The sequence below is a fragment of the Ammodytes marinus genome (assembly GCF_949987685.1).
Source record: "Ammodytes marinus genome assembly, chromosome: 2".
Classification (NCBI taxonomy): domain Eukaryota; kingdom Metazoa; phylum Chordata; class Actinopteri; order Uranoscopiformes; family Ammodytidae; genus Ammodytes; species Ammodytes marinus.
The window spans coordinates 24,830,333-24,855,626 of NC_137231.1; the positions used below are offsets into that span (position 1 = coordinate 24,830,333).

Sequence of the window (25,294 nt, forward strand, 5' to 3'; positions counted from 1 at the left end):
GAAAACGCAGGGAAGTTGTGAGGCTGAATAAAGCGGTCCAGAGCGCATTGTGCGTTTGAACAGTTATTTACAATGAATAGAGGGGAGAGGGGCAGAGGGGTAGAGGGTGCACGGGGTCGTTTTAAGCATCTGAAATGTAGTGGTTGGATGATTCACTTGTTTTTGATTTTTTATGTTTTAGACATGTGAGATAATTCCAATTGTGTGTGGTACAAAGCCTACAATTATCATTTCACACCCATTGTGAAATGTGTGAGGCTCTAAATTGGCTGTCTTCAAAAAAGAAAAGAAATGCTCTTTACCGTCACACAATAAATAGCCTATGTCCTTTGAACTAGGCTATACAAAAAAAGTATTTATTTAATGTAAGGCGTATTCCTGATTTAATTAGCCTTATTATATTATCATTGTTACGAAGCTTTTTGTCAAGGATTTTGTGCTTTTTGTTTTTGTTTATTATCTGTTATGTATTTCTAACATATTCTTGTGTTTTTGTTATTGTTCCTTCTATGTTTTACTTGTTTATTTGGTGGGGATGGGAATTAATGCAACACCCACAGCCACAGTTAAGAATAATGTATTTAATGTAATGACTTTTTTTTCCAAACTATTTAAATGTTCAAATTTACAACAGGAATACTCGGTATGACTATAGGCCTATCTATTCAAGGATTCATCAAATAATAAATGGGTTATTTGCTGATGGGTAACTGTAAGCTGTAGGCTGTCTATAGCCTACTCTAACACTTTTAGAAGTTCATCATATTCTGTGTTTTGTAGGCCTATAAAACATATTAATCATCTGTGAAGTAGGCAAGCTATAGCCTAACAGTGTGCTAAATGTAGGCCTAGTAGAATAACATTGTCATAATATGGAAATGTAGACATATAATATGTCAACACCTACATTGTAGAAAATGTGGAAATATACATTTAAAAAAAAAGTGTGTGTGATTCTGAAAAAGGCCTATCCTTAAAGTGTCTGGAAACCCGGTCTAAAATAGTAAAAATCAATATATGATATCAAATTGGGATGTCTCAATAAGCTTTTACAAAAATCTGATTAAAAAATTAATGTTCATAAATATTATAAAACAAACACAGCTTTTTTACTGTCTGACCCAGCTATGGCCCATAGATATTTAGCCTATAGAACTTTTGTGTTCTATATCTATGACCCTTTGACAGGACAGTGTGGGCGTGGTCGTATCAAACGGTAACGGTAACCAGGGCAACAGCCGTGAACGGCCCTGATTTGTTCGAAATACTAATTTTGTAATCAGAACCATAGCCCGCCTAATCTAAACTGAATTTCAGTAAACTTGATCAAACTTAAATGTCAATATCTTTGAATTATAGATCAAATATTATTTGGATTGAGAAATAGCCTATAGGCAAGGTACACAGATTTAGTGCATTTGAGTTTACAGGGACTTTAAGAAACCACATTTCTAGGCTATCTAAAACAGCATTTTTTGGACATGTTAGCCTATATATAATTATGTAGACCCAGTTCGACAAGCCTGGGCTATATTAAACATGTTCCACTATGGAGCAAGGGAGTTTGTAATGAGATGTATCCTTCACATGGCCAAAATTGTAAAGAAACTGTAACACTCACGCAGCCATGTTGGATCCACCACGGAATGTTGATTGTAGGGACACCGTCCCTACGGTTGAGCCAAAATGGCTTCAGTGGTGCAGCAGGATAGTCGTTTGAAATGAGACGCCTCTGGGACGAGGGCGGACCGTGGACCTATGGGCGGCTCTCGGGGACGATTTCCGGGTTTCCCTTCCTGGGCTGGGACAGCGGAGAGAGGCAAAAGGCTCCTGTTGATCAACTTTATTTCAAAGTTACGCTCAGGTAAGGTACCGCGCACACGTTTGTTGTTGTTTTTTTTCTCTGTACAATGTGAAAGCAGGGTTGAGAAGACACACCGCGGAGTGAGTTGAAGACTCGCTAGCAACTTGACACCACCCGCGGTAACAACTGTCGCTCGCTAAAGTTTGACATGAAACAAAGTTTCAGTGCTGTATTCAACTCGAATCCAAAGTTACAAACGACATTTTTTAAAAGATGGAATCAAAGTTCAAGGACGTGCCGTAGCCTTTTTAACATAACCGTGTAAACTCGTAGTCTACCAATTGTAATATCATTGTCCAAGTGGATGTTTGGCAAAATCTGACAGACTGGGTGTGGTGGACTTCCAACTGGGATAGACCAAGAGGCCTCAACACACATTTCAAACTCCCATGGCTAGTGGTTGAAATATCCTATTGATTTTAATCCTGATTATTATTATTTAACAAAATTTTCCAAGTAGGCTAAATATTTCCTCCTCTTCAAATTATCCAAACAGTAGGACTACTCTAATAATAAGCCCAGTAGCCACATTTTCTGTAACACTCAATGCTTTGGAACTCATTTATTGTCCTATTGTCCCAGTAGCCTATATAACCTTCTTTATAACTTCAGGGAAATACTTAAGCTATATCTAATAAAACCCCTTCAAAGCATATAAACTTCCACAAAATTTCCTGTAAATCCCTTTTGTGTCACATTCTTCAACTCTGAAATTGTTTCTCTAACATCCGCTTAATCCTTGACCTTTTGATTCCCAATCACATTTGCGCAAAATAAATGTTGTGTTTAGACAACTTCACAATAACAGTGGGAAACAATAACGTATTCTCATTATGCGTCTGTCTCAGATGTGGCTTAGGGCCACCATTGAAGATTTATCATCCATCTTTGCTTGTGTTTTTGGCTCAATGAAAACATGCATATTTCACTTCCTTTCTCGCTGAGGGCTGGTCACTATGGGCCCGATGGCAGACTGGGTGAGCTGTAATCTCGGCCTGGCAGCTGCCTTTTCACTTCAGAAACAGCTCAGGATTTTTCAAGCCGTTGGACACAGATAGGTTTGCTATCAGACGAATAGAATCTCCTATTATTGAAAGGCCTCTGATCCAGCACCTTCACCGTTCTCTGACCTTTCCCCTTCCTGCGACCTTCTCTCACAAACACTGGCCGGCACAGGAGCGCCAGGGAAGACATCTGTCTCAGACTAATAAACGACAACGAGACGTTTCCTCCCGTTTTGTAGTGTGTTGTGAATAGAAGAACAAATACCTGATTCACCCTGACAGACCTATGAGGACCTCAACGTATTGTGTAAGAGGGTTGAATAATGAAATGACCCAGCAGGAACCTTTGTTCAGTTTGACGGTGTGTGGAAAAAACACACATTAGTAATTCTTTGATCCCCTACCAGCTTTATTGTGAAAACAGTTATGTTTAACTTTGATTTATGTTTTTGCGGTGTATGCTTTTATCAGTAACTAAAAAGAGTATTGAAGCTGTGATCACCCAAATATGGTTGCATCTTCATTTTTATAACCGAAAAATATTTTCTAGGGTTGGATGATTATCTAATTATAATGATTTTTATCGTAAAATTGATATTTATTTATTATAATAGAATTTCAATTATTAAGTTGATATATAAAGGAATGACGGCCTGGTACTGGTGTATTATGTTAATATGAAGAGATATTAAAGGCAGAGCGATTTAGGAGTAACAGCAAAATCTTTGTCTTGTGACACATTTCTTTTGTCTTGTAATATTGTCTCATTACCCAAACCTAATTGCAACGATGCCAGTTCAATTACAGCCGGCGAACTTTGTTGAATGTCAGTCTCCCTCTATCTCCCCATTTCTAATCTACACTAATTTATTCAATACAGGTGAAAATACCCCAATAATATCCAAATGGAAAAACAAAACAAACAAAAAACATTAATTTATATATATTTTTCTCTGTCTAAACTTCTTTGTGCTTGGCTTCAGCTGTGTGTGTAGCACAGTGTGAGGATAACATTTTGTTACTGTATGACTCCCACTTGTTTTTAGTCATTTCCTATCCTGTCCCCATCATCATAAATGGTCCATCCTGTGCTTTAAACTCTGTGTGTGTGTGTTTGTTATGATTTCTCATTCCGCCTATTGTGGCTTTTTTCCCTCTCCCTGAGCTCATATTATAAAGTGTTTTTAAAACACGGCTTGAAAACCATTATCATATCTTTATTACTGTTGCCCACCACCACCACCTTTGGCCCCTTCAAGTGCTGCTTAATTACATGTCCATGTGAGCTGTTGGGTGTAGTGCCAAGCATCACTTTATTATGATCTGTCAGTAGCTCTGAGGTCTCTGTTGCTGTGATCAGTTGCCAGTCAATTACCGTTTTTGTTGTTGAGCCACTGAGTTTACCCAATCTCCATGGTGTAAAATGATTGTTTCAATGTTTCCAATAAGTGCAGAAAGTCCTTAATCCAGGGAGAGTGGGTGTGCGGACCCTGACACTGCCAGTCAGGAAGGTGAATAGTTCTGCTAGTGCCGCTGCCCCTCCATGGCTTCAGTCCAGACAATAAATCAAATATAAATGCACTACATGCCGAGAACTTTGGCTTTACTAAAGTGGCATTTTTCCCTTTTCGCCCAATCTGCTTAATCTCCCCCATGTCTGGCCAGTTGATAGCTGTGTGTGTGTGTAAGCAGCTCAGCAGTCCGGCCGATTAAATGGCCATTATTAAGAGAGCATTATTGAAGTGTGCCTCCCGCCTGTCTGTCCTGTAGTGTTTTCTTTGTGATATTACAACTGCGATCTTGGAACGGTTTAATTAATCTGCTGCCGGACTAACACTAGTTCCCACAGAGCCAGTTCAGGAAAACACTAGGGGTGTGTGTGTGATACACATGTAAATGCCTGTGTGGGCTGCTTCATTACATTAGACGTTCACTAACAAAGAAAGCAGAACATTTATTATCGTCTACTTTGTGTTTTTAGGGCTGAAACTCCTGATTAAACCCGGCTAATGTTGCTAATGTGTAACGCACATTCATGTTTTTCCACAGGAACATGATGGACAACGCGATTGATTTCCTGACTTTTTATTTAGCTCCATCATCAGGCCCACATGAGGCTCTTACTCTTGTTTTCATTATTGATTCATTTGCTGATTGATTCCCCAATGAAACATTGAATGATTTGGTCTATAAAATGGTAAAAATATTTAAAAAAAATCCCAGAACCTAAATTGCCTTTTTAAAATGTCTTGTTATGGAGCTCAAATATATAGATTTTACCATCATAGCACTACATTTTCACATTTGAAAATATAACAGATATATTTGGGTATTTTTGCTTTAAAATGTATACATAGACTAACCGTTAGTTCTCAGCTAATCAGTTCATTGACTAAAAGTTCCAGCCGAAGAGAAATTAATATTATTTTGCGTTTGTTGTTGGGTGGTAATGTTAGTACTTTTTTTTTAACTTCCCCATCCTCAATTTTTTTTATGTCTAGACGAGGGCTCTTTGCCATTGGTTTGACTGAGGTAACCTTTTGACCTCTGCGGCCCTAACGTGGCCCTCCTCCTCCACCCTAAAACATCAGTGTCTCCCTGTTGCCGTCTTGACATGTGGTTGGTCTTGAATGTGGTCAGGGGTGAGGCACGAGTTCCCCCTCCTGCCACAGCTGAGCTGCCCTGTAAAGGAAAGGCTTCAGGAACCAGAGGGATAAACAGGCATTGTTCTCTGAGACCGCGCTGTCAATATGAGAAATCTCTACCCACTTTCTCTGAGATGTAGAGGGCCCCCCGACTACCATCTAATACATTTGCCAGTGTTCAATGCTCCCCCAATGTGTGTTTTGTCACAACATCCCATCGTAGAACTTGTTAATTCAGGTTCCCATGCCACCGTTTTTCCCGAATGGCTATCATTACGTACCCAGAGTGCATCTCCGTTTGGCAGCGCATTGCTGCCTGCCTCATTCTAATGCTTATCACACTGCACCTGTCAAGGGCCAGTGTGTTGGTGATAAAACGGAGCCTGTTCTTCCTGCTCAGTCATTATGTGGCTAATTTATCAAACGGGCTTGTTGCTCTGTCGTCTGCTTAGGGTCATAGAGTGGGGCAGGAGCACGGGATACGCAAGACTGTACGTTCAATGGGAGTCTGGGAACAAACCTGTTGGCCAGCGCTCCTTATCTCAGCCCCTTCCGTGTGATAATGTTAAAGAACAGTGTGGTCGCTGTCAGCCTGAATGAACGCCTCAACGCAGAATCACATTTAAATTTCCTGTGTTTTGTGATTCTCCCTCAAGATAATATTTTTTTGAATGATGTAAGGATTGCTATGGGGATGTAATGGATATATTGATGTCTTGCGTTGCAGTTGAGTGGGTGTGAGTTGTCCTGTGCTATTGTGCATGCAATGCGTGAGATGGCCTTGAGATTCAGCTCTGACAGTGTGGTGGGGAGACCAATTATTTTGGCAGCTATATAGTAAGAGTTAGAGAACATTGTGAGTGAATTCCTGAGGAAAGATGATTTCAAGATGCCTGAAAGAACTGCTTTTATGCTCTGAACTGTTTTCAGAGGATTTGTCTGATTTCATTCAACGCTATATTTCTTATTTCTTCCACCTGCAGGCTCGTCTGACATCCAGTAAACAGAAGCAATGTCTCAGTCTGCAGAGAAGGGGAAGGTAAGTAACAGGCAGAAATGTCAACACATTAAAATCTGACATGTCGACCGAGCGTACAGTAGGGCTCTCTCATGAGGCAGTGGTGATTAAAACTCATGGCACTTGTAATCTCATGCACACACGCTTACAGAGGCATCCAGAGAGGATATCCTGTGTAAATGCAACTGTTTCACGGCTAGGCCTTTATTGCCTGTCGGAATTTCTCAATGATATGCATCATCATCAATCTCACTGGTATACACTCACGTACATCTTTACACATAGACCCCATAAAATGATGAAACATGGGAGGGAGGAGATGTTTTTACAGATTTACTGAGTGAAACAGTATAAGAATTACACAAGCAGAATCTTTTAATTGACATTTTTTTCAATGCTTCCTTATTATTGCTGCTACCGACCCTAATTCTGAAAATGTATTATGTCTTTTTGTGCACCACAGTTCCCAGATGCAACAGGTTATGTAGGGTTTGCCAACCTCCCCAACCAAGTGCACCGAAAATCTGTGAAAAAAGGGTTTGAATTTACCCTGATGGTTGTAGGTAAGCGACCACGGTACGCTGTTTATGCAGGCATTATGATTTCTTTGGAGAATGGAGCTTTATTTTACCGATCTTTTTGTTTTTCAGGGGAGTCTGGTCTGGGCAAATCGACTCTCATAAACAGCCTGTTTCTCACTGATCTCTACCCTGAGCGCTACATCCCTGGTGCCGCAGGTATACTCCCCAGTGCACAAGAAGACACGCACACACACACACACACACACACACACACACACACACACAAATATGCACAATGTAATAATAGAGAAATGTCTGTTGCAATGTCTCCAACAGAGCATTATTTCAAGAGGAATGTTGGGAATGCTTTAGTCTTAGAATATGACCCTGCCCTTCTTATGACTTGACTTAGAGTTGGAATTATTCTGTCTTGAAAACAATGAGCAAGCCCTTGCTGGTCATTCTGTGAAGATAGGAAAACACATAGCCCTTTGAGATGATAAACCCATGATTGTCTTTTTTAAGGCGTATCCACCTTTTTGTAGATTGTATAAGCACGCAGATCAGGGAGGAATTTTGGGTAAAAAATTTGACTAATCCACTCGGGTGCTAAAATGTCTCTTTTGTTGTTGCCATCGATCGACTATTCTGGTCCTTGTGCTTCCACTTCACAGAGAAGATTGAGAGGACGGTGCAGATTGAGGCCTCCACTGTGGAGATTGAGGAGAGAGGGGTAAAGCTTCGCCTCACCGTGGTCGACACCCCTGGATACGGCGACGCCATCAACAGCCAGGACTGGTGTGTTCATGAGCCTTAGAAGAGGGGGAGTGATAAAACAACTTGGGAGCGTTTTGGTCCTGTCCAGCATGTTCTCTCATCCGGTCCTCAACAACTCCCTTCCTCAAGTTTCATCCCAAACTCCCTAAATCCTATCTCTCCTCCCCCTGCATTCCGTTTGTCTAGGTTTCCTTTAAATGAGTGGTGCATGAGTAGCCTCCCTGTCCAAGATTTATTTCCTTTTTATTGACCTGGCATAGCTGTATTCGTACACTCCTGGGTCCACACACGCTTCCATGGAATAAGCTACCAACAAGACAACAACAGCCCTCACTGCAGAATGTATCTATGTTGCCTTCATAATTCATTAATGTTTAAAAGTAAATAATTAATTTATCAGTCACACCAGCTAATCCGTCATAAAAAAAGGTTTGAAAAAATGCTTATATCCTTTAAGAAAGAGGTGACAAGGAAGAGATCACTGTTTAGCCTAAATGCCTATGTAACAACAATTATTATCTACAACGATACTAACGGCACCTGTTTTCTTCCAAAAGAGTTTAAAGGGTTTCTCAGCTTATAGAGGAACATAAACCACTTCAACTGATGTGAATTTATCCATCCATCACAAAACTGGAGATACTAAAGTTGACAATAACTGTTAGACCTATATATCTTCTGGCATATAAAACCAAGCAATTCATGTGGGAGTCCCAATTGAATATTTGTCTCACAATTCCTCCCTGAAAGTGTAGATCCTCCTTGACGTCTTTTCATTCAAAATGATGTGTGTGATTTCCTTTCCTTGAAACTTCTCAGTGTTGAGGTTGATGTAATAATAGTATTCACATGTTTATTTGCTGTGATTAAGGAGGCTTGTGTCTTGTTTCTTTGTCTGATCTCAGCTTCAAGACCATCATCCAGTACATAGACAACCAGTTTGAGCGATACCTCCACGACGAGAGCGGGCTGAACCGAAGACACATAGTGGACAACAGGGTTCACTGCTGCTTCTATTTCATATCTCCATTTGGACACGGGTAAACCAACACACGCACTCGCACAGACACCAGCAGTAACAGTAACTGTGAGCTGAAAGGGATGGGATTTACTCCTTCTGTCCTGTGGACGCTGTTCAACTTTGTCCTCACATTGTCTTTGTCTTTTTTAATCTTCTTTTTCCTCGGTAGTCTAAAGCCTCTGGATGTGGAGTTTATGAAGGCCATCCACAGCAAAGTCAACATAGTCCCAGTTATAGCCAAGGCTGACACTTTGACACTGAGGGAGAGGGACCGTCTGAAGAGGAGGGTGAGTTTAACACACACACACACACACACACACACACACACACACACACCACTGTTTTCTATACACAGCCATGGCAATCATCTTTCCCCTAGATTTGATTATTGGCGTGAGGAAAATGCTGGGATGTCTAAGCACTTGTTGCCAGGATGTTAGGCACTATTGAGGTGTGTTATGTGTTTGTTTTTGTCCCATCTCCAGAGGTATGGTTTAGACATTAGAAAGTGGGTCACTTAATAATACACGTATCACAGCAGAATCACTTGTCCATCCTTATTGGCAGACTGTGGTGTCACACATTCGTCAGTTCATGCGAGAATGAATATGTGTACTCCCCCGTGTAATTGCAGCAATGTGTGGCTCACATTATATGTTTTTGATGATACCACCAGATTGTTCAGAAGTACAGGGAGGGACGACACCAGAGAGGAAACAGTAGCAGGAACATACGTAGGAAAAGAGTGTTGAATATAATAAAAAGGCCGTGCGTCTCATCCAGTCTCAACCCGTCCCAGATACTTCCTGTTGGAAGCGGCCCAAGTGTCTGCCTGCCTGCACGCTGCTCAGCTTCCTGCTGTCCACAGGAGGAAGGACACAGTAGTGCAATACAAAACACATACACCTCACTGCAACATGTTCGCTGATAACCTCTCCACTTCTCTCCTATAGTATCCCTTAAAGGTGCAGTGTGCACAAACAGACTTGGTAGAAAGGGAATATAATATTCATAAATATGTTTTAATTAATATAGTGTAGAAAGTAGCCAGTTAAGGTGGTCAGGGCTAGATATTATTTGTTTGTTTCAAGACAAAACACAGAAAACTTAGCAAATTCAATTTATTGCAAATAAATGAATGGTTAACTGTAGATTGCCTTTAGATTAGAGCTTAATTGACTTTAATTTAGTTGAACGATGTAAAAGTATTTGGCGTCTATTCTCATATTGAAGTAGTTGAGTCTTTGTTTAAGCAGAAATATATAAAAAAACATTCCATGGCTCCAGCTTCTCAAATGTGACTGTTGGTTTTGGACTGACTGTTAGTCAAAAGTCAAAAGACAAAACCAGTCATTTAAAGACATACCCATGGACTCTGAGAACTTGTGTTGGGTGTGTCTTATTTATTTTTCATTTTTAGTTGGACTAACTGATAATGAACAAAATTAAATTAGCTGCACTCCTGGTTGAGAAAAAATGTGGGCAGTGTACTGGCTGTTGTTCCAATTTATTTTTAATTTTTTCCCGCTCAGCCTACTGTTCTGTACTGTTTTTAATTGGAAGTCAGCCTCTGTCCCTACCTGCCCGTGCATGCCAGGACCTCCCACCTGCCTCTCATTCAGGTCTTGGAGCCGGTGGTCTGGCTGACCGGAGTCCAGCTCAGCTCTCTTCTCTTCAGCAGCGACTCTGCTTTGTTCCAGGCCAGATTGCTTGAAGTTGCTGATGCAGCATCTCATTCAGAAAGGGGTCACAGTTTCAGCACACACACACACACACACAAACACACACACACACACACACACACACACACACACACACACACACACACACACACACACACACACACACACACACACACACACACACACACACACACACACACACACACACACACACACACACACACACACACACACACACACACACCGTTTCTACATTAGTACGATGCAGAAACTCACTAACTAGTTTGAGAGTTGCTTCAAAGGTGAAATTATTTCACTGCGTTGTCCTTAAGGGACCTACCAGTTGAATTGTGTAGAGTTGTTTTGTGTTGTGACCTCCCTCAAACCTTCTGAATGTTCCTCTGGCACTTAAGATGAACAAAACCACGTTTCCTGCATCCACTGAAACCCCCCCCCCCCCAGGCTTCTTGGCTTTCTGATCCAGCCAGCAGCCTGATGAAAGTCAGCTGTCTTGATTAGTTTGAACATAACTTTTTCAATTATTTTGTTCATGTTTTAATTTTTGTTCAATTCACTGTAATACATCTCATGCAGACTGGCACAGCGGAAATATTGTAACAGTATCTGTAAAATCTGACCTTGTTTGCTGCTGAACTGTCTGTCCAGCAGAGTTTGTTCACATGCTCCGTTAAGTGTTCTCTTAACAGACATTTCCCACTGTACACTGAGGAGCAATTAGTGGACAAAACGGACAAGCTCGCTCACGCACATATGCCCACACACACACACACACACTCACACACACACACGCACACAATATGTTTGCTAATGGTAGCAATTGTCAGGAAGTACAGAGGCTTAATTGAGCTATCTGCCCCACATTTAGAAATGGCATCACAAGCCCCTAATTAGAGCATATTATTTCCTGTTTGCTCACATTTTGGGCATACACAACTTTTATCTCCATCTCAGTTTGTAAAAGTAAGTTTGCTGTAGTGGTGCTGCTGTGCACTATAAGTGCATTTCACATCCACACAGTGGCCTTAATTGTACAGAACTGACTGTATTTATATGCGTTCAATTATTATCATTGTTTTACGGGTTTTAGACAAATCTCGGATTTCCTGCCTTTACTGGTTTATCACAGTGATCTTGCTTTTTGTGTGCGTGTACACCTAATCACTGTGAATGATAAATGTCATAGTTATGCACATTCATCTCTTTAAGTGTCTCTCAGGAGAACAAAGATATGGGGCTGGAGTATTTGTTGCTTGGATCAGATTAGTTGAAGTGGCTCTTAGATATACATGCCTGATTCCTGCCATACAGTCCGGTACAGTGTAGCGGAGCAACGTGCTTTCCTTTTCAGGTCAGGGCAGCAGCAGCCAAGAACCTGCCAGAGCGGATGATTGATTACCCCCAGCGTTTCTCTTACAGTATGTATTAGTTTGTTTTTGCCAGGTGCTTTCTCACCGCGTGGAGCCATTTGTCTCTCAGTAAATGGGACCCTCAGCCCCTTCTCTTAGGGCTCGTTAGGTCATTTTCTTCTATTATTCCAGGGAAATGGATTGAACAGAACAATTAAACTTTCCTACAACATAACGTCAAGACTGTTCCCCTGACAAGACAACACAACCTGCTGCCCTGCACGGCTCAGGTTCACGGACAAAGTTAACAAACCTCACATCATTCAGCTTTCATCCCCTTAGTTCTGCTCGCCGCCCGCCTTCCTGTCCTGGCAGCGCCTCACTCAGCTGCCTCATACTTTCTTCCTCTGCGTCTTTGTGTCCTTCTTTTAATTTGCTCTAATGCCAATTTCCTTCGCCGGGGTCACCCTGGTCTCTAGCTCATAAGTTGCCCTAAGGAGGGTATATTGAGGGGCTGATCCTCTCAGTCTGGGACCTTCCAGTCATATCCTGTGCAAGGCTTTGGTCTCAAACTGCTTTACTGGTTGTTTTTTGGGTGGAATATAGAGAACGGTACATAACTGGTTTAGACTGGAATCTTTATGGAAGCAAACTGTAAAAAGTCCTACTTTTGTTTGTTTGAACAAACAAATGCATTTTATGTGTGTTATTGCCCCCCCCCTACACAATTATATAATTATAACAATCAATGATAAGGAAGTTGACAGAAAATCTGCAATCTTATTTAAATCAGTTTTTGTTGCAAAGAAGCTAAAGATTCCCCTAGTTCCAGCTTGTTAATTGTGAGGATTTTCTGCTATTCTTTAGTTGTATGTGATATTAAACAAAGTATTTTTCTTACAAACTACCTTTCAGACTATTTTTTATAAAAAATAAAAAGATCAAAGGTTAGCAGAAACCAACCAGATGCAGGCCTATGTGATGTTTTCTTCTTCCTTCGGTGAGAAGTCTAAAAGGCTACTCCACAGGTCAGCGATGGCTAGAGAACTCAGCTCCTCCTCTGTTCTCACACAAGGCTGCTGGCGGCAGACAATAGTCCAGCTCTTTTGGTTCCTTCATGCTACTTTCTCTACACCTTTTCTCACTTCCCTTATCTTCCTCATCTCCACTCCTTTCTTCTCTCTTGTCCCTCTCAGTCTATCTCCAATGGAGAACCCTCCTTCATGTTTGTCCCTCTCAGCTGCCATATTTCACCCCCGGCCAAGTTTTCCCCTCATTGTCTGACTTGCTGTCGTGCTCCCGCGGTGTGAACCAGCTCTACGGCCCCGCTGGGACACATTATCAGTGCCGGGACGCCTCGTACAGACCGGTATTGTCACCAGGTTTTGTTAACTGGCAATAACAGAAAGCAAGGCAGGTTTAACACATGTTCAACTCCATTCTTAATATTCCTTCTTTGTACATGTGCCCCATGAGTTCATGTTGAGTAGTGATTACATTATTCCTACCTCAGTGCTCCTGTGAGGTTAGAGTAAGTGTATGTTTAAGTTTAAGTGTATGGCCCCCCAGATCAGTTTGTGCCCGCTCCTTTTTCCTGCCAGTGTTTAAAACACGCGGATATATTTATTTTTCTGCCCCTCAGGCGGTCATTGTGCCAGGGCATGCTCCACATCTCTGCTGATTTTTAAAACAATAAATATGCCGTTTTTCCTCACGGAGCAAGCGGCTCTATTTCACACAATCAGCTGTTCTCAAGTGAAGAAAGTACAAGCTGACTGCAGTGTGAAAACAGCAGGTTTCCTTGTTTGAGGGCCAAACTGAAAAAGATGGTTTCCAGACTTTGGAGAGCTGTTAAAGAGCCTTGTCGCTGCTGAGTTTTGCCTTTTTTTTTAAATGTGACTGAGTTGCCAAGGCTCATTTGTGTTTGAAATCCTGAGCTCACACTGTCCCCTTCTAAATCTCACTTAGATACGAGATTACATGAAAAGCTGGATTGTTCCTCCCAATGCTCTTTGATCACTGGGAGAGGTGGGTGGTCTTAGCTATACTAATACTTAACCCAGACAATAGGTGTGTGTGTATGTGTGCGCCTGTGAGTGTGTGCCTGGCTGTGTGTGCCTGTGTGAGTGTGTTGATCACCGTAATTCAAATGATTCCTGTGCGTTGCCATGGTTCTGGTGACTTCCTCTGTATCCAGCTGTTCTGTTCCAGTCTGAGCCGTCCTCTGCGTCTCAGACTCTGACTGAATATATCTGGAATGTGCTTCTGTGCATGCACCAAGTGTCTTTAATCCAGTGAACAGAAAGCTTTTGTTTTCTACGTATTGAGTCTGTGCTGTACGGTTGATGGTATTTGAATAGTCAGAGAGATTTGCTCTGTAGATGGCCTGAAGGTCATCCGCCGTCTGTGGTGATTCAACGGCCTCCTGGACCTACAAAGCCCCACACGCTTTACACGTAAACTTTTGTTTTTCTACTCCAGATTATACCGGTCTACAAAGTGAGGCAACAGTGAGCTGCGCCCTATGTGAAAGTGTGCACTTGTTTGTGTAGGAAGCTAGTATGACGTCTAAATCCCCCCGACCCCCTTAGATCAGGTATTGTTGGGGCTCTCTCGCCCCCTCAGACTCCCTGCAGGCCAGAGAGAGCCAGTAAATTGAAAGACGTTTCCTGGCAAGAATGGAGCATTTGTTCTCGTGTCTTAAGGTTAGCCAATCAAGTTTTGGAACTAAAGCATAGTAGTAGCAAATCTACTTTTTCTTTTCAGGCTGTCAGACATCTGATGTTCCTCTTGAAATCTTGTTATTATTATATTGTGTCTAATGTGCGTTGTCTGACATTAATTACAGTGACACAAAGCTCAGTACTATTCACTTCACAGCGTACATATTACATTTGTCTGAAGATGTTGAAGCAACGTTCATCTTCAATATATAGACATAACGAAGTCTGTGCCTGAAGCCTTTAGAGGCTCTCTACAATTCTACATTTAGATTTAAAGCTGGAGATGCCAGTTCTCATCACAGCACCTTTTTTCTTTTCTAAAAAAGTGTGTTTGGCACTTATTTTATGTTGGGGGGATTAATCTCTATTATTTTTTTATTTTTTTTATTTTTTACCTTGGACAGACTAAGGCAAATGGATTTTTACAGTCTGCTGTTAAAGAATCAGTTAATCTTAAATAATTTCCTACATGCTTTCACTCTGCTCCAAAATAATATCCAAACCTAATCAGGGTTTCCCCTAGAATAGTTTTATGTGGTGGGCGCCGCGGCACACCTCCAATATGAAATGCTGTGGATATCCTGTTAATACAGTGACTAGAGGCCTAGGTGTGTGTGTTTACACTTTATTTGCCAAACATGATTATCTACAGCATTTAGGAAATAAGAAGCGATTAGACAAAACTATCAACTGGTAAATGACCCTTACATTTGTATACAGCACGTGTCACCAGAACAATGTTCGATTCTGAAGATATGAAATAAAACTAGTTTCACCAGATGCTACTTGGGGTAGTTTAACCCCAGTTTTCATGCAGGACCCATTATTTGGATTCTTACTTTTTATTGTTTTAATGCAGCCACTTCAAGTTAGCACTTTCTTCTTCTGAGCAGATATTTATGTGTAAATTAAATGGATTCAGAAGTGGCTGTTTTGTTCACTGGTATGTAAAAACACAGGTAAACTTACAGGCATCTTATATGGGGATAGTGAGCACTCGGTATAATACAAAATGCTCACATAGCCTGGGTTTTCCTTTGACAGACTCTGCAGTCCTGGAAAAGGAGGGCCCCTGTCCCTGAAGGTGTTTTTGTTTGTGTGAAACAAGCGACTGAAAGATGATCAGATGCATGGCAATGATGCACGGTTTCTTTCCCATTGACCATTGCAGAACCTGGCAGGCAGCTGGGAGGTTACATAAACGTTACGTGAATGTGCTTCTGGTCCGGTCCCTCAGAGTTCCCGGCCCCTTGCTCTTCTCAGTCACGGCTGATTATTCTCAAATGCTGTTTGATTGTTTCGTGATTTTTTTTCTCTCTCTCTGGTTCATGTTTATACTTCCAAGTATTGTTCCCTGTTAGAGATCAGCTCTGACCTCAAAAATCCCACCAGCAAAACTGTATCATTAAGAGTGTGTGCTTGTGCATGCGGTGCCAGAACTGCAGTGTTCACCAAATTCCGCCCCTTATGTTTCTTTTGCTCTTTTCTTTGGCAGCCATTTGTTTTCTTCCTATGTTGTTAGTCCAGGATTCATTTGCTCATCGCTCAGCAAGTGTTTGAATCATTCGTATTTTTGTGGGTTTGCTTGTGAGAACTGACAAACCATGAAAATATTATTCCCTCGCACCCTGGTTGACTGGATAAAGCAGTTGATCCCAGTAATGACAGGTTTGCAGTCTGTTTCATTATGACTGGAGGTTTTGTTTTTACCTGCTGTGCAACTGCAGAAAAACTGCTTAGCCATGTCTCCCAAAACTGCCCTAATTATATCTATATATGGGCCTGTGGGTATGCTATACTTAGGCTACACATAACCACAAATACAGCTATTCCTAGAAGTGAATAAGCCTGAGACTTTACATTGGAAATATCTGGCATGATTCACAGTTTGTCTCTCACATCCATCCAACCCCTTTTCTAACGGGACATAATCAGCCAGCCCTCCACCCTCACACTCATCATAACTGCTTGACATGTCAGGAATATTTCCAAACAATGCTTTATATGCCACAATGTGAGCCAGAAAAATGATGCGATAAGTCTTTGGCTTCCTTTTGTAATTAATACAGAGGCAGAGTCTTGTGTGGTATTGTTTGTCCGCTGCCCTGACGCTCGAGTTGACCTGCACAGCAAACCATTCCAGCGCATAGAAGGGTGGGCGTTGTGGGGTGTATTATAGCTGAAACAGGATGGTCATAAAATCAAAATGGCTCCCATTGCCAACATCCCTGTGCCAACGAAAATACACAACTGAGAGGAGGAGGAGGAGGAGAAGATGGAGGAGAGGCCGGTGTAACATTGAGGATTAAGGCCTACATTGTGTACAGTAAATCAGCAAGAGACAACAGGGATTTGGAGCAGGCAGTTATTTTGACATCTGATGATCTCCTAGAGGTCTTGATTATAGGTGTCAGGCTGTACTAAGTACATGTTATGCACAGATAGTATAGTTCAGGTAAACAGCCATTTTCAAGCTTTTGGCTTAGCAAGTTTCTGGAAACAGATGATGGCACACACAACCAACTCATGTTTCTACAATGACAAGATATTTTTTGTAGATATCTAAGAATAGTTTGAACTCATAAAATGTTTTCATTTTGTTGGTTGTTTCAGTGCGCTTTAAGCTGGATTTTTCCTGTTTTATCGCATTTTTATCTATTCGTGTGACTGGATTTGTTGTTTGTTTCATTTGTTCCTGCCATTGTGTCTTTCGTGTTTATTTTCCCATTGAGTTCAGAGTTTCCCCAAATTCCTTATGTTCTGCCCCACCAGAGTGATGTTTACTCAGCCTCTATGTTTGACAGAACTGTAAATCGTGTGTGTGTGTGTGTGTGTGTGTGTGTGTGTGTGTGTGTGTGAATGAAAGAACTCTGGTCCTGTGTCATGGCCTCCTCTGAGTCCTGCAATGCCTGTTTGTTTTTAGACCTGGCCCACAACAATACCCGGCTCCCAACCCCCCAACACACACACACACACACACACACACTATCTTGCACACTGCTCACCGAGCTCACTGAGAAAACAAGTGACCGCCATAACAACAGCTCAAACAGGAGCTGAGCTCCCTAGGAAAACCTGCGCTCACTTCCCAGGCTCCTGGCTGACTGACTACTGTCCTATTATACAGAACAGCACATGAAAGTCCCCCAAAAGTCAGGAAAACAACACTTGACATTTTTTGGCTCCATTACATAAGACTACATTGTGGATCTAAAAATTCTGCTCACCGTAAAACAAAAGGAAAATGCAGCTTTGATGATTAGAATAATAAATACTGACATCTGTCCCCGAGGTAGCGGCGAAGAAAAGCTCCTTTGTTTCAACTTGTTTCTTTACCGGTCGGCCTGCGAATAAAGGAGGTCAAGAACTTTGTTTCAGAACTTCAACTCACACTGAGACCGTTATTATTTTTTCACCTGTCTACCCCTTTCTGTCTCAACCCTCTTTTTCCTCCATGGGGGGCTTTAATTAAATGTGTTGCTGCAACAAGTGGTACTCACTCTCAGCCTCCTGTTATGAGTCTATGGAGCTCTCTCTTTCTGCTTATGGGTCAGAGCGGCCATATGACTCACAGCTTACAGTGAATACACATAACTTATATATATATTTAGATATATTACAGGAAATTTGCCTGTGTGCTGGGATCAACTTATACAGAAACTGGCTGCAGCAGGTCATATTGTTTTCTTTAAGTACAGTACAACAATGCAAAGCACAGTTTAAGTACAAGAACAGATGGATAGGTTTGTTAAGTAACTAGATTACAGTTGTGAGCCTCTACTACACACAAATAAGCATGAATACAAGGTTAAAAGGTACACAAAGTTTTTCAAATGGAATTTTTATTTGAGAGATATTCTGAAAGAACAGGGACATTTGTTTTACTGTTTTTGTGTGTTTCTAGATCTTTTATTTATGGACCATAGTCGAGTACATGTTGATGATACAAAATCCAGCTGAGCCTTTCTAGGGACACCTGTGCAGGACAGTGAGATGTGTCATGTAGAGGTCACGAGCCCTGCAGACTCACCCTTTCATTTCTCGTTTCCACCTGTTAGATCCTGGATGAGATCGCAGAGCAGGGGATCAGAATCTATCAGCTGCCTGACGCCGACTCTGACGAAGACGAGGAGTTCAAGGAGCAGACCAGAGTCCTAAAGGTGAGAGAGGAACTCACGGCTGATGTCAGCTGTTACAAAGCTAAGTCAGACGCTTGGTCTACCATTCTCTTCGTATCCCCTCTGCTCTGATACCTTTATGTTCCGTATCCCCTCCTCTGACGTTTGCTTCTCCCCGGGGACCCGTTGACCTTTATCCTACTTTCTCAGGCCAGCATTCCCTTCGCTGTGATTGGCTCCAACCAGCTGATTGAGGTGAAGGGGAAGAAGATCCGTGGTCGTCTCTACCCCTGGGGAGTTGTTGAAGTGGAGAACCCAGAGCATAATGACTTCCTCAAACTACGCACCATGCTTGTGTGAGTCTCCCAGGCAATATAACTGCTTTAAATGTAGGGTCGTCGATTCTGGAGAACGCTGGTTGTCAAAATCACCTTTGGTCAAAATCAGTGAATATCTCCCAAGGATCCTCATGAAACGGGCAGGCTGCTAGCTACGGCGGGCCCCCTTTGTTGAATTACCCCATTTTTACATACAAGTTTACAGAGCCTAGGTTGCGTATTAAATCCAGAATGTTTTTAGCGCACTCACAGTACGGACAGGTAGTGTGGTTCATGAGGAGATATTCACTGATTTTGACCAAGTGATTTTAACAACAAGCATTCTCTAGAATCGCTGACTCCACATTTAAGTAATAGGATTTTTGGAAGGCAAGTGTTTTAAAACCTCGACAGAAGTTCTTCCTCGTCAAGCTATTTGTAAAAGTCCACTAGAGAAAGAAAAGTTATAATAGCGAAGCTCTACTGCCTCCCAGTGTGTGAAGAAGGGAATCGCATGTCTGTTTGTTGCAGGACTCACATGCAAGACCTCCAGGAGGTAACTCAGGATCTGCATTATGAGAACTTCCGTTCAGAGAGGCTGAAGACAGCGGGAAGGTAAGACACCAATGTATATCAAATGAACAGCAGATGAGCTGCTCTATTCCGGACCGTTTTTTGATCTTAATAAATGTGTTTGGTTGCTCTGCAGGGCTGCGGACGAGGATGTGATGGATAAGGACCAGATCCTGCTGCAGAAAGATGTCGAGGTAAGAACACACACAGCTGCAAGTGACAAACCCAGTTGTATGGCCATTTTTAAAATCTCTAAATAATTAACTATCTGTGAACAAAAGTATCCAGACTTGATTTGGTTACCACAGATGGCTGAAGCCTCATATTAACTTAACCTAGACAAGGACTGTTATTAGGAAGGCATCTCCACTTCATGTCTAGTATGGAGGGGAGGAATGGTTTTGGCTACCAATAACTCTTTCAGGTTAAATATTGGCACGTGAGAAAGAGTTGTGAAAAAAAGTCTAACACTTTCTATGCCTTTTTAAAGATACATAAACGTCTTAGCACTCAAACCACAGGAACCTGAGCACCCTGATTACAATATGTAGTGAAGGGTCATTGCAGTCTCACCCTGACTGTCATCTTTGTTGAGAAATTGGCATAATAATTGCAATATTCCGGCCCTCGTTCTACTACATACAAGACCTCAGGGTCAAACCAGGAAACCTTCATTCTTAAATGTGACTATTTTAGGAAAATAAAACATCCCACTATCTTCTATGTGTATTGTTTACCTTTTGGACCTTTCAGCCTGCACGTCGTCAGACTATAACCCGTTTCCTAATTGCTCTTGATTGGGCTGGTATGTGTTGCTGCTGCAGTGAGTGGGGTGGGAGGGTGGGATGCAATCAGAGCTGTTTGTAAACAATGTGCCCAGGCAGGATATGCCATCACTTCCAGCCTGGATGTCCTGGCCAAGCTTTATGGTGGGAATGACCTCGGTAATGTGAGGAGGCCCAAAACACGCTGGTCCATTTGTTTACATGCTGTCATGGTTTAACCCATATTTCTTGGTGAGGTTCTTGAAACAGCTTAGGTCATTTTGTAATAATTATAGGGAAATGGAGACAATGGTAACTTCTGATTAATTAATTCATAATTAACTGGTAGTGTCAGTGCACAGCCAGGCAGCTGTCAAATGTGTATTCCTATTTAGATGCAAATTACATTTCCTGTTTTTCAGCCTGTATTTAAACTACATTTTGGCTGTCAAACCAGCTGAGATGTCAGCATTTCATTTGTCTAGAAACAACTTTATTATAGATTTAAGTGTAGCCAGGTTAACCGGACTCTGTTTGCATAATATATATATAGTATATATTCAGTGTATTTACAGTACACTAGAATTATCAAGTTCTTTTTACAGCCACTAGATGGCGATAAACTTTAAAGAAAGCTACAGAAGTATGTTAAACTGTTTGACACACTTCTGGGTTAAATTTAAATATAAAAATAAGTCGGGAGTGAAAAATTTAAACTTATTGATGTGAAATTATACTATTTTATAATCATAAAAAATCTTGTTCTTCTCTCTCTGTAGCTGAGACGCATGCAAGAGATGATTGCTCACATGCAGGCACAGATGAAGATGAAATCAGACGAGTGAAAGAGTCGGAGCAGAAGGGAAGCACAAACACACACACACACACACACACACACACACACACACACACACACACACACACACACACACAAAAAGCCTGGTCCTCCCTGAATCCCTCCCCTGCCTACTGCCTCCCTCAAGATCCACAGGAGTCCAGTCTACCAGGATCATCTTCTTCCTTCCATATATCCATCAGCCGTTCAAAAGCTCACCACTGATATCTATTTTATTTTTTCCATGTTTCTTCATATCACATCATGTCTAGACTTCACATACAATCCACATATGAACATCGCTGATTGTTCTATTTTGTGGGCACTAGTTTGCCGAGTGTGACTGAGGCGAAATGTAAAAGGTGTGAACAGGATTGGTTTTTTTTAATACTGGATGATTATTATCGACCGTTATTTAGTGTTTGATCCTAATCATGGTCCACAGAGCTGCCAGTGACTACGGTACTAAGAGGTTATGTCATCACACCAACATGTTTACAGAAATATATGTACGAATTATGCATTTCAGTCCAAGCTTCATATGGCACCGTTTACCATTCATTTTGCTGTCAGGTTAAGACTGTTTTGAACATATTTTAACTTAAAAGTTAAAAAATATATATAGACGGTTTGCATCATATTTTCTATTAGCTTTGAAGTGAATCAGTAGCCTGTCACCGTCTGATAATGCAATAATATTACCACAGTGAAAGGTGAGTGTAATTAGGAATGAGGTGAACTGTCCGTGTCAAGAACAAGAGATGTTCTTGTGTCTGGGTTTTCCAGACAAAATATTTCTCCTTAATTGTGTTAAACTAGAAACCTTATTGTGTAGGCAACACTACAAAACATTATTGAGGGCATTTGTTTGGATTTTAAGGCTGAAAAGGCATGAAAAATAAAAATGAATACCACTTGGTTATAACGAGGAACAATCAGACTTTAGGGTCATGTTATACATAGTTGAATAAAAGGGACATGTTGTTAATATTTTTGTTTTTATCATCAAGAGCTGCGTGATCTTAATGTCAGTGCCAAAATACAACTACAGGCTGGAAACTAATCCAACTATTCAGTCAATAACATAATGCGTGTCTCAATATGCTCCAGTGATGATGTTTAATGTGCTGATGGTCTCTGAACACTACATGTGCCATCTCTCATCATACTGTATTTGGGCTTTTTTCCAGTTAAAAATCAAACACTATAATATTTAACTGTTGTATCCATCCAGCCTTCCGTGAGCAGCAGACTTAACATCCTAACTTTTCTCCAACCGTGCCATGTTACTGTGCTATCATCGGCATTATTTTATTTTTTCTGTCTTTTGCTCTCATATGTCTGTTGAACTTATTATTAAGACAGAAAAGTATTACCATTTATTAACCTTATGTCAGTAAAAACTTTTATTTTGTATTTCTCTTTTAAATAAAATTGGTTTAGAGTAAAAAAAAAAAAAGCTGTGGATTCTGTGGTTATTTTTTGTACAACACATTTCTTTAACATCTTTAGTGTTGATTGCAGTTTAGAGTAGAGTTTTGTTCTTCTTTCTTTCAACCGGGTCTGATGCTGATATGAGCCTCATTATCCACCACATTTGATCTAGCTCCTACACAAACTTGCAAAATTATCTATTTGTCCACAACAATAACGGACATTTATTAATAGGAAGAAGTAGAACATTAATTAAACATTCATTTCTGATCTTAAACTGCGTGTCATTTATAATTGACTGAGATATGGTTTGTCCACATGCTCTTTAGCAATGCAGTTTAAATAAGGAGATATGCAAGAGGTTTTTATCCATGTTCAGTCTTGTATAACAGTTACAAAAATGTAATTCTAGTAGAGTCACATTTAGTGGGTGCTATCACATGATTAGGCTATAAAACTGTTATCTCAGGTTGAGGGCTCACAAACAACACAAAACATACACCCATGAAAAGCATTAGCATAGGCCTACATTAACATTAAAATGCAGACAATTCCATATAGGCTGTACTGTTTATATATAAAAGCATGTTTGTAAAGCTGTAATTCAAAAGTAGTTTACATTTTTTTAAATGTGCCTTTGCTGTAGGTTTTAATAAAGCCTTTAATACAGATAACAGATTCTTAACATTTCTGACTTGATCCAGGATACATGTAGTAGGCTAGTAGTCCTATATCTTTGATGCGAGTGAGGTTGTTTTGGACCCTAACCCCCCACATGGCATGCTGTATAGGACCCCTGCTTGTAGAAAACTCTGCTATGTGACTGGCTGAGTGTGATTGGAGGAGGGGCTTCGCTCTGTCAGCTCTGCCCGCCCTCCTGCTGTCTGTCCGGGGTTTTTGAGGCTACGCGAGGCAAGGGGCCGCTTTCTCTTGAGAAGCCGTCGCTTCGGTAAAATCGTGGGGGGAAAGTGGTCAACATGACGGCCAACATCAGGTACAAAAGCCGGATCCCGGTCAAAACAGGTGAGTGCTGTTCGCTAGATTTTTTAAATTCCACAGCCATCTTTTTTTTAGAGTCAATGCGATGATGATTGCTTCATGTTTTCTGTCTCCCCTGGGCGTCGCTCTGCATCCCTGCACCTGCGCCTCCTCCTCCTCATCCATCCTGTAATGGCCAATAGAGGATAGCGCAGAGGTAAGAGGCACCCGTTTATGTTTATTTTGCTGTTCAGGATTCACTTGTCAGAATATCGTATCTCCTCGCTTCGTGCGGCCTCGGCTGCAGCAGCCTCATAATTAGGCTATAGTCAGATCTCATATTTTGGCTTGTTTGTCTCCTATGTGTGCGTTTCAATGTATTATTTTTAATATATAAATGCAAGATGCTCAGAGGGCAGCCATACCATCACGAACTGAGCTGTGGTCGGCACACTGACACTGACAGGCAGAAGGGAGGGGGTGAGGTTAACATTTTTAGACGCAAATGTGGAGCAGGACAGCGTCATAAGAAGAGGCGAGCAGCCAACATGGTACAGTGAACGCAGCATCCTTCCTCTCCATCCTCTCCTCCTCCTCTGCCCTTTCAACATTAATTTAGCAGCGATTATCGGTCTATGAGTCGAGTCGACGTGTAGTGCCAACGTTATATTATTAACACGAGTCATAATTACAGCCTTTTAGTTAAAGCCTTTTCTCCCGAGTCCCGACCATTGTTCAGCTCAAATACACAGCTGCCACATGAGCCTGCTGGGGAGGTCGCATCTCTGATGACCCGGGGCCCTCCTCCCCCCTCTTCCTCCTTTAGTGTCTTATGCTAGCTGAGTATAGTGTTTTGCATGTGATGAGTGTGCTGGGATGAGTCAGCAGTGAACCTGATTGTAAATAAAATAGTGTCCATCAAGGGCATGACTCAAGTGGGCCGCAGGCAGCTAAAGTATATAATTGAAAGATCAAAATAAAGTAGACCAGAAAAAGAAAAGCACAGATAGGTCAAACTAACCTTAAAGCTGAAAATGCATCAATGGGCATTTTATTAAATAGGCTACTCTACTGTACCTTGTAAATTCAGAACACTTTAAGCATGTTGACCCCTTCCTTCTAAAACATTTCTTCACTGCGGTGTTAAATATGTTCTGGTTCGATCAATTCCAGCAGTAGGTTACACACACACACACACACACACACACACACACACACACACACACACACACACACACACACACACACACACACACACACACTCAGTAGTTTGCTGGAAAACATGGATTAATCTGATAGCCTATTTGCAAAGTGGTTTGCTTGCAGAAATAGAACTGCAGTTTGTGCAGCCAGAAACAGTGAAAATGACCTATAGTATAAATATTCATCCGCTCGTAGTCGTGTATTGATTCACTCATGCTTAGTGTGGAGATTACTAAACAGTTTTACACCTTGTGAGTTGTGCTTCTTGGCCGTCACCCGCTCTTCACTCCCACACACTCTACTGTATCTGAGAGGAATATCTCATATTCTAAATCATCCAGGCTGCGGAGGAGGAGGACAGAGAGAGCTGGGGAACAAAACAAATAAAGATAGTGCTTAGTGTGACTGATTGAATGCTGAGATCATAACTGCTGAAGCTGATAATCAATC

General features: G+C 41.4%; 1 protein-coding gene across 1 annotated transcript; it reads left to right on the top strand.

The window, feature by feature from the left end:
* The first annotated feature begins 1,768 nt into the window (after positions 1-1,768).
* Positions 1,769-22,688, top strand: LOC307258905 (septin-2). Its single transcript, XM_080038576.1, has 12 exons — positions 1,769-1,864; positions 6,497-6,552; positions 6,995-7,094; positions 7,182-7,268; positions 7,727-7,850; positions 8,735-8,869; positions 9,020-9,137; positions 18,681-18,782; positions 18,951-19,096; positions 19,589-19,672; positions 19,767-19,824; positions 21,174-22,688. The coding sequence occupies exons 2-12, from the start codon at positions 6,526-6,528 to the stop codon at positions 21,237-21,239; spliced, it is 1,047 nt and encodes a 348-aa protein (XP_079894702.1). The 5' UTR covers positions 1,769-1,864; positions 6,497-6,525; the 3' UTR covers positions 21,240-22,688.
* Positions 22,689-25,294: the final 2,606 nt, after the last annotated feature.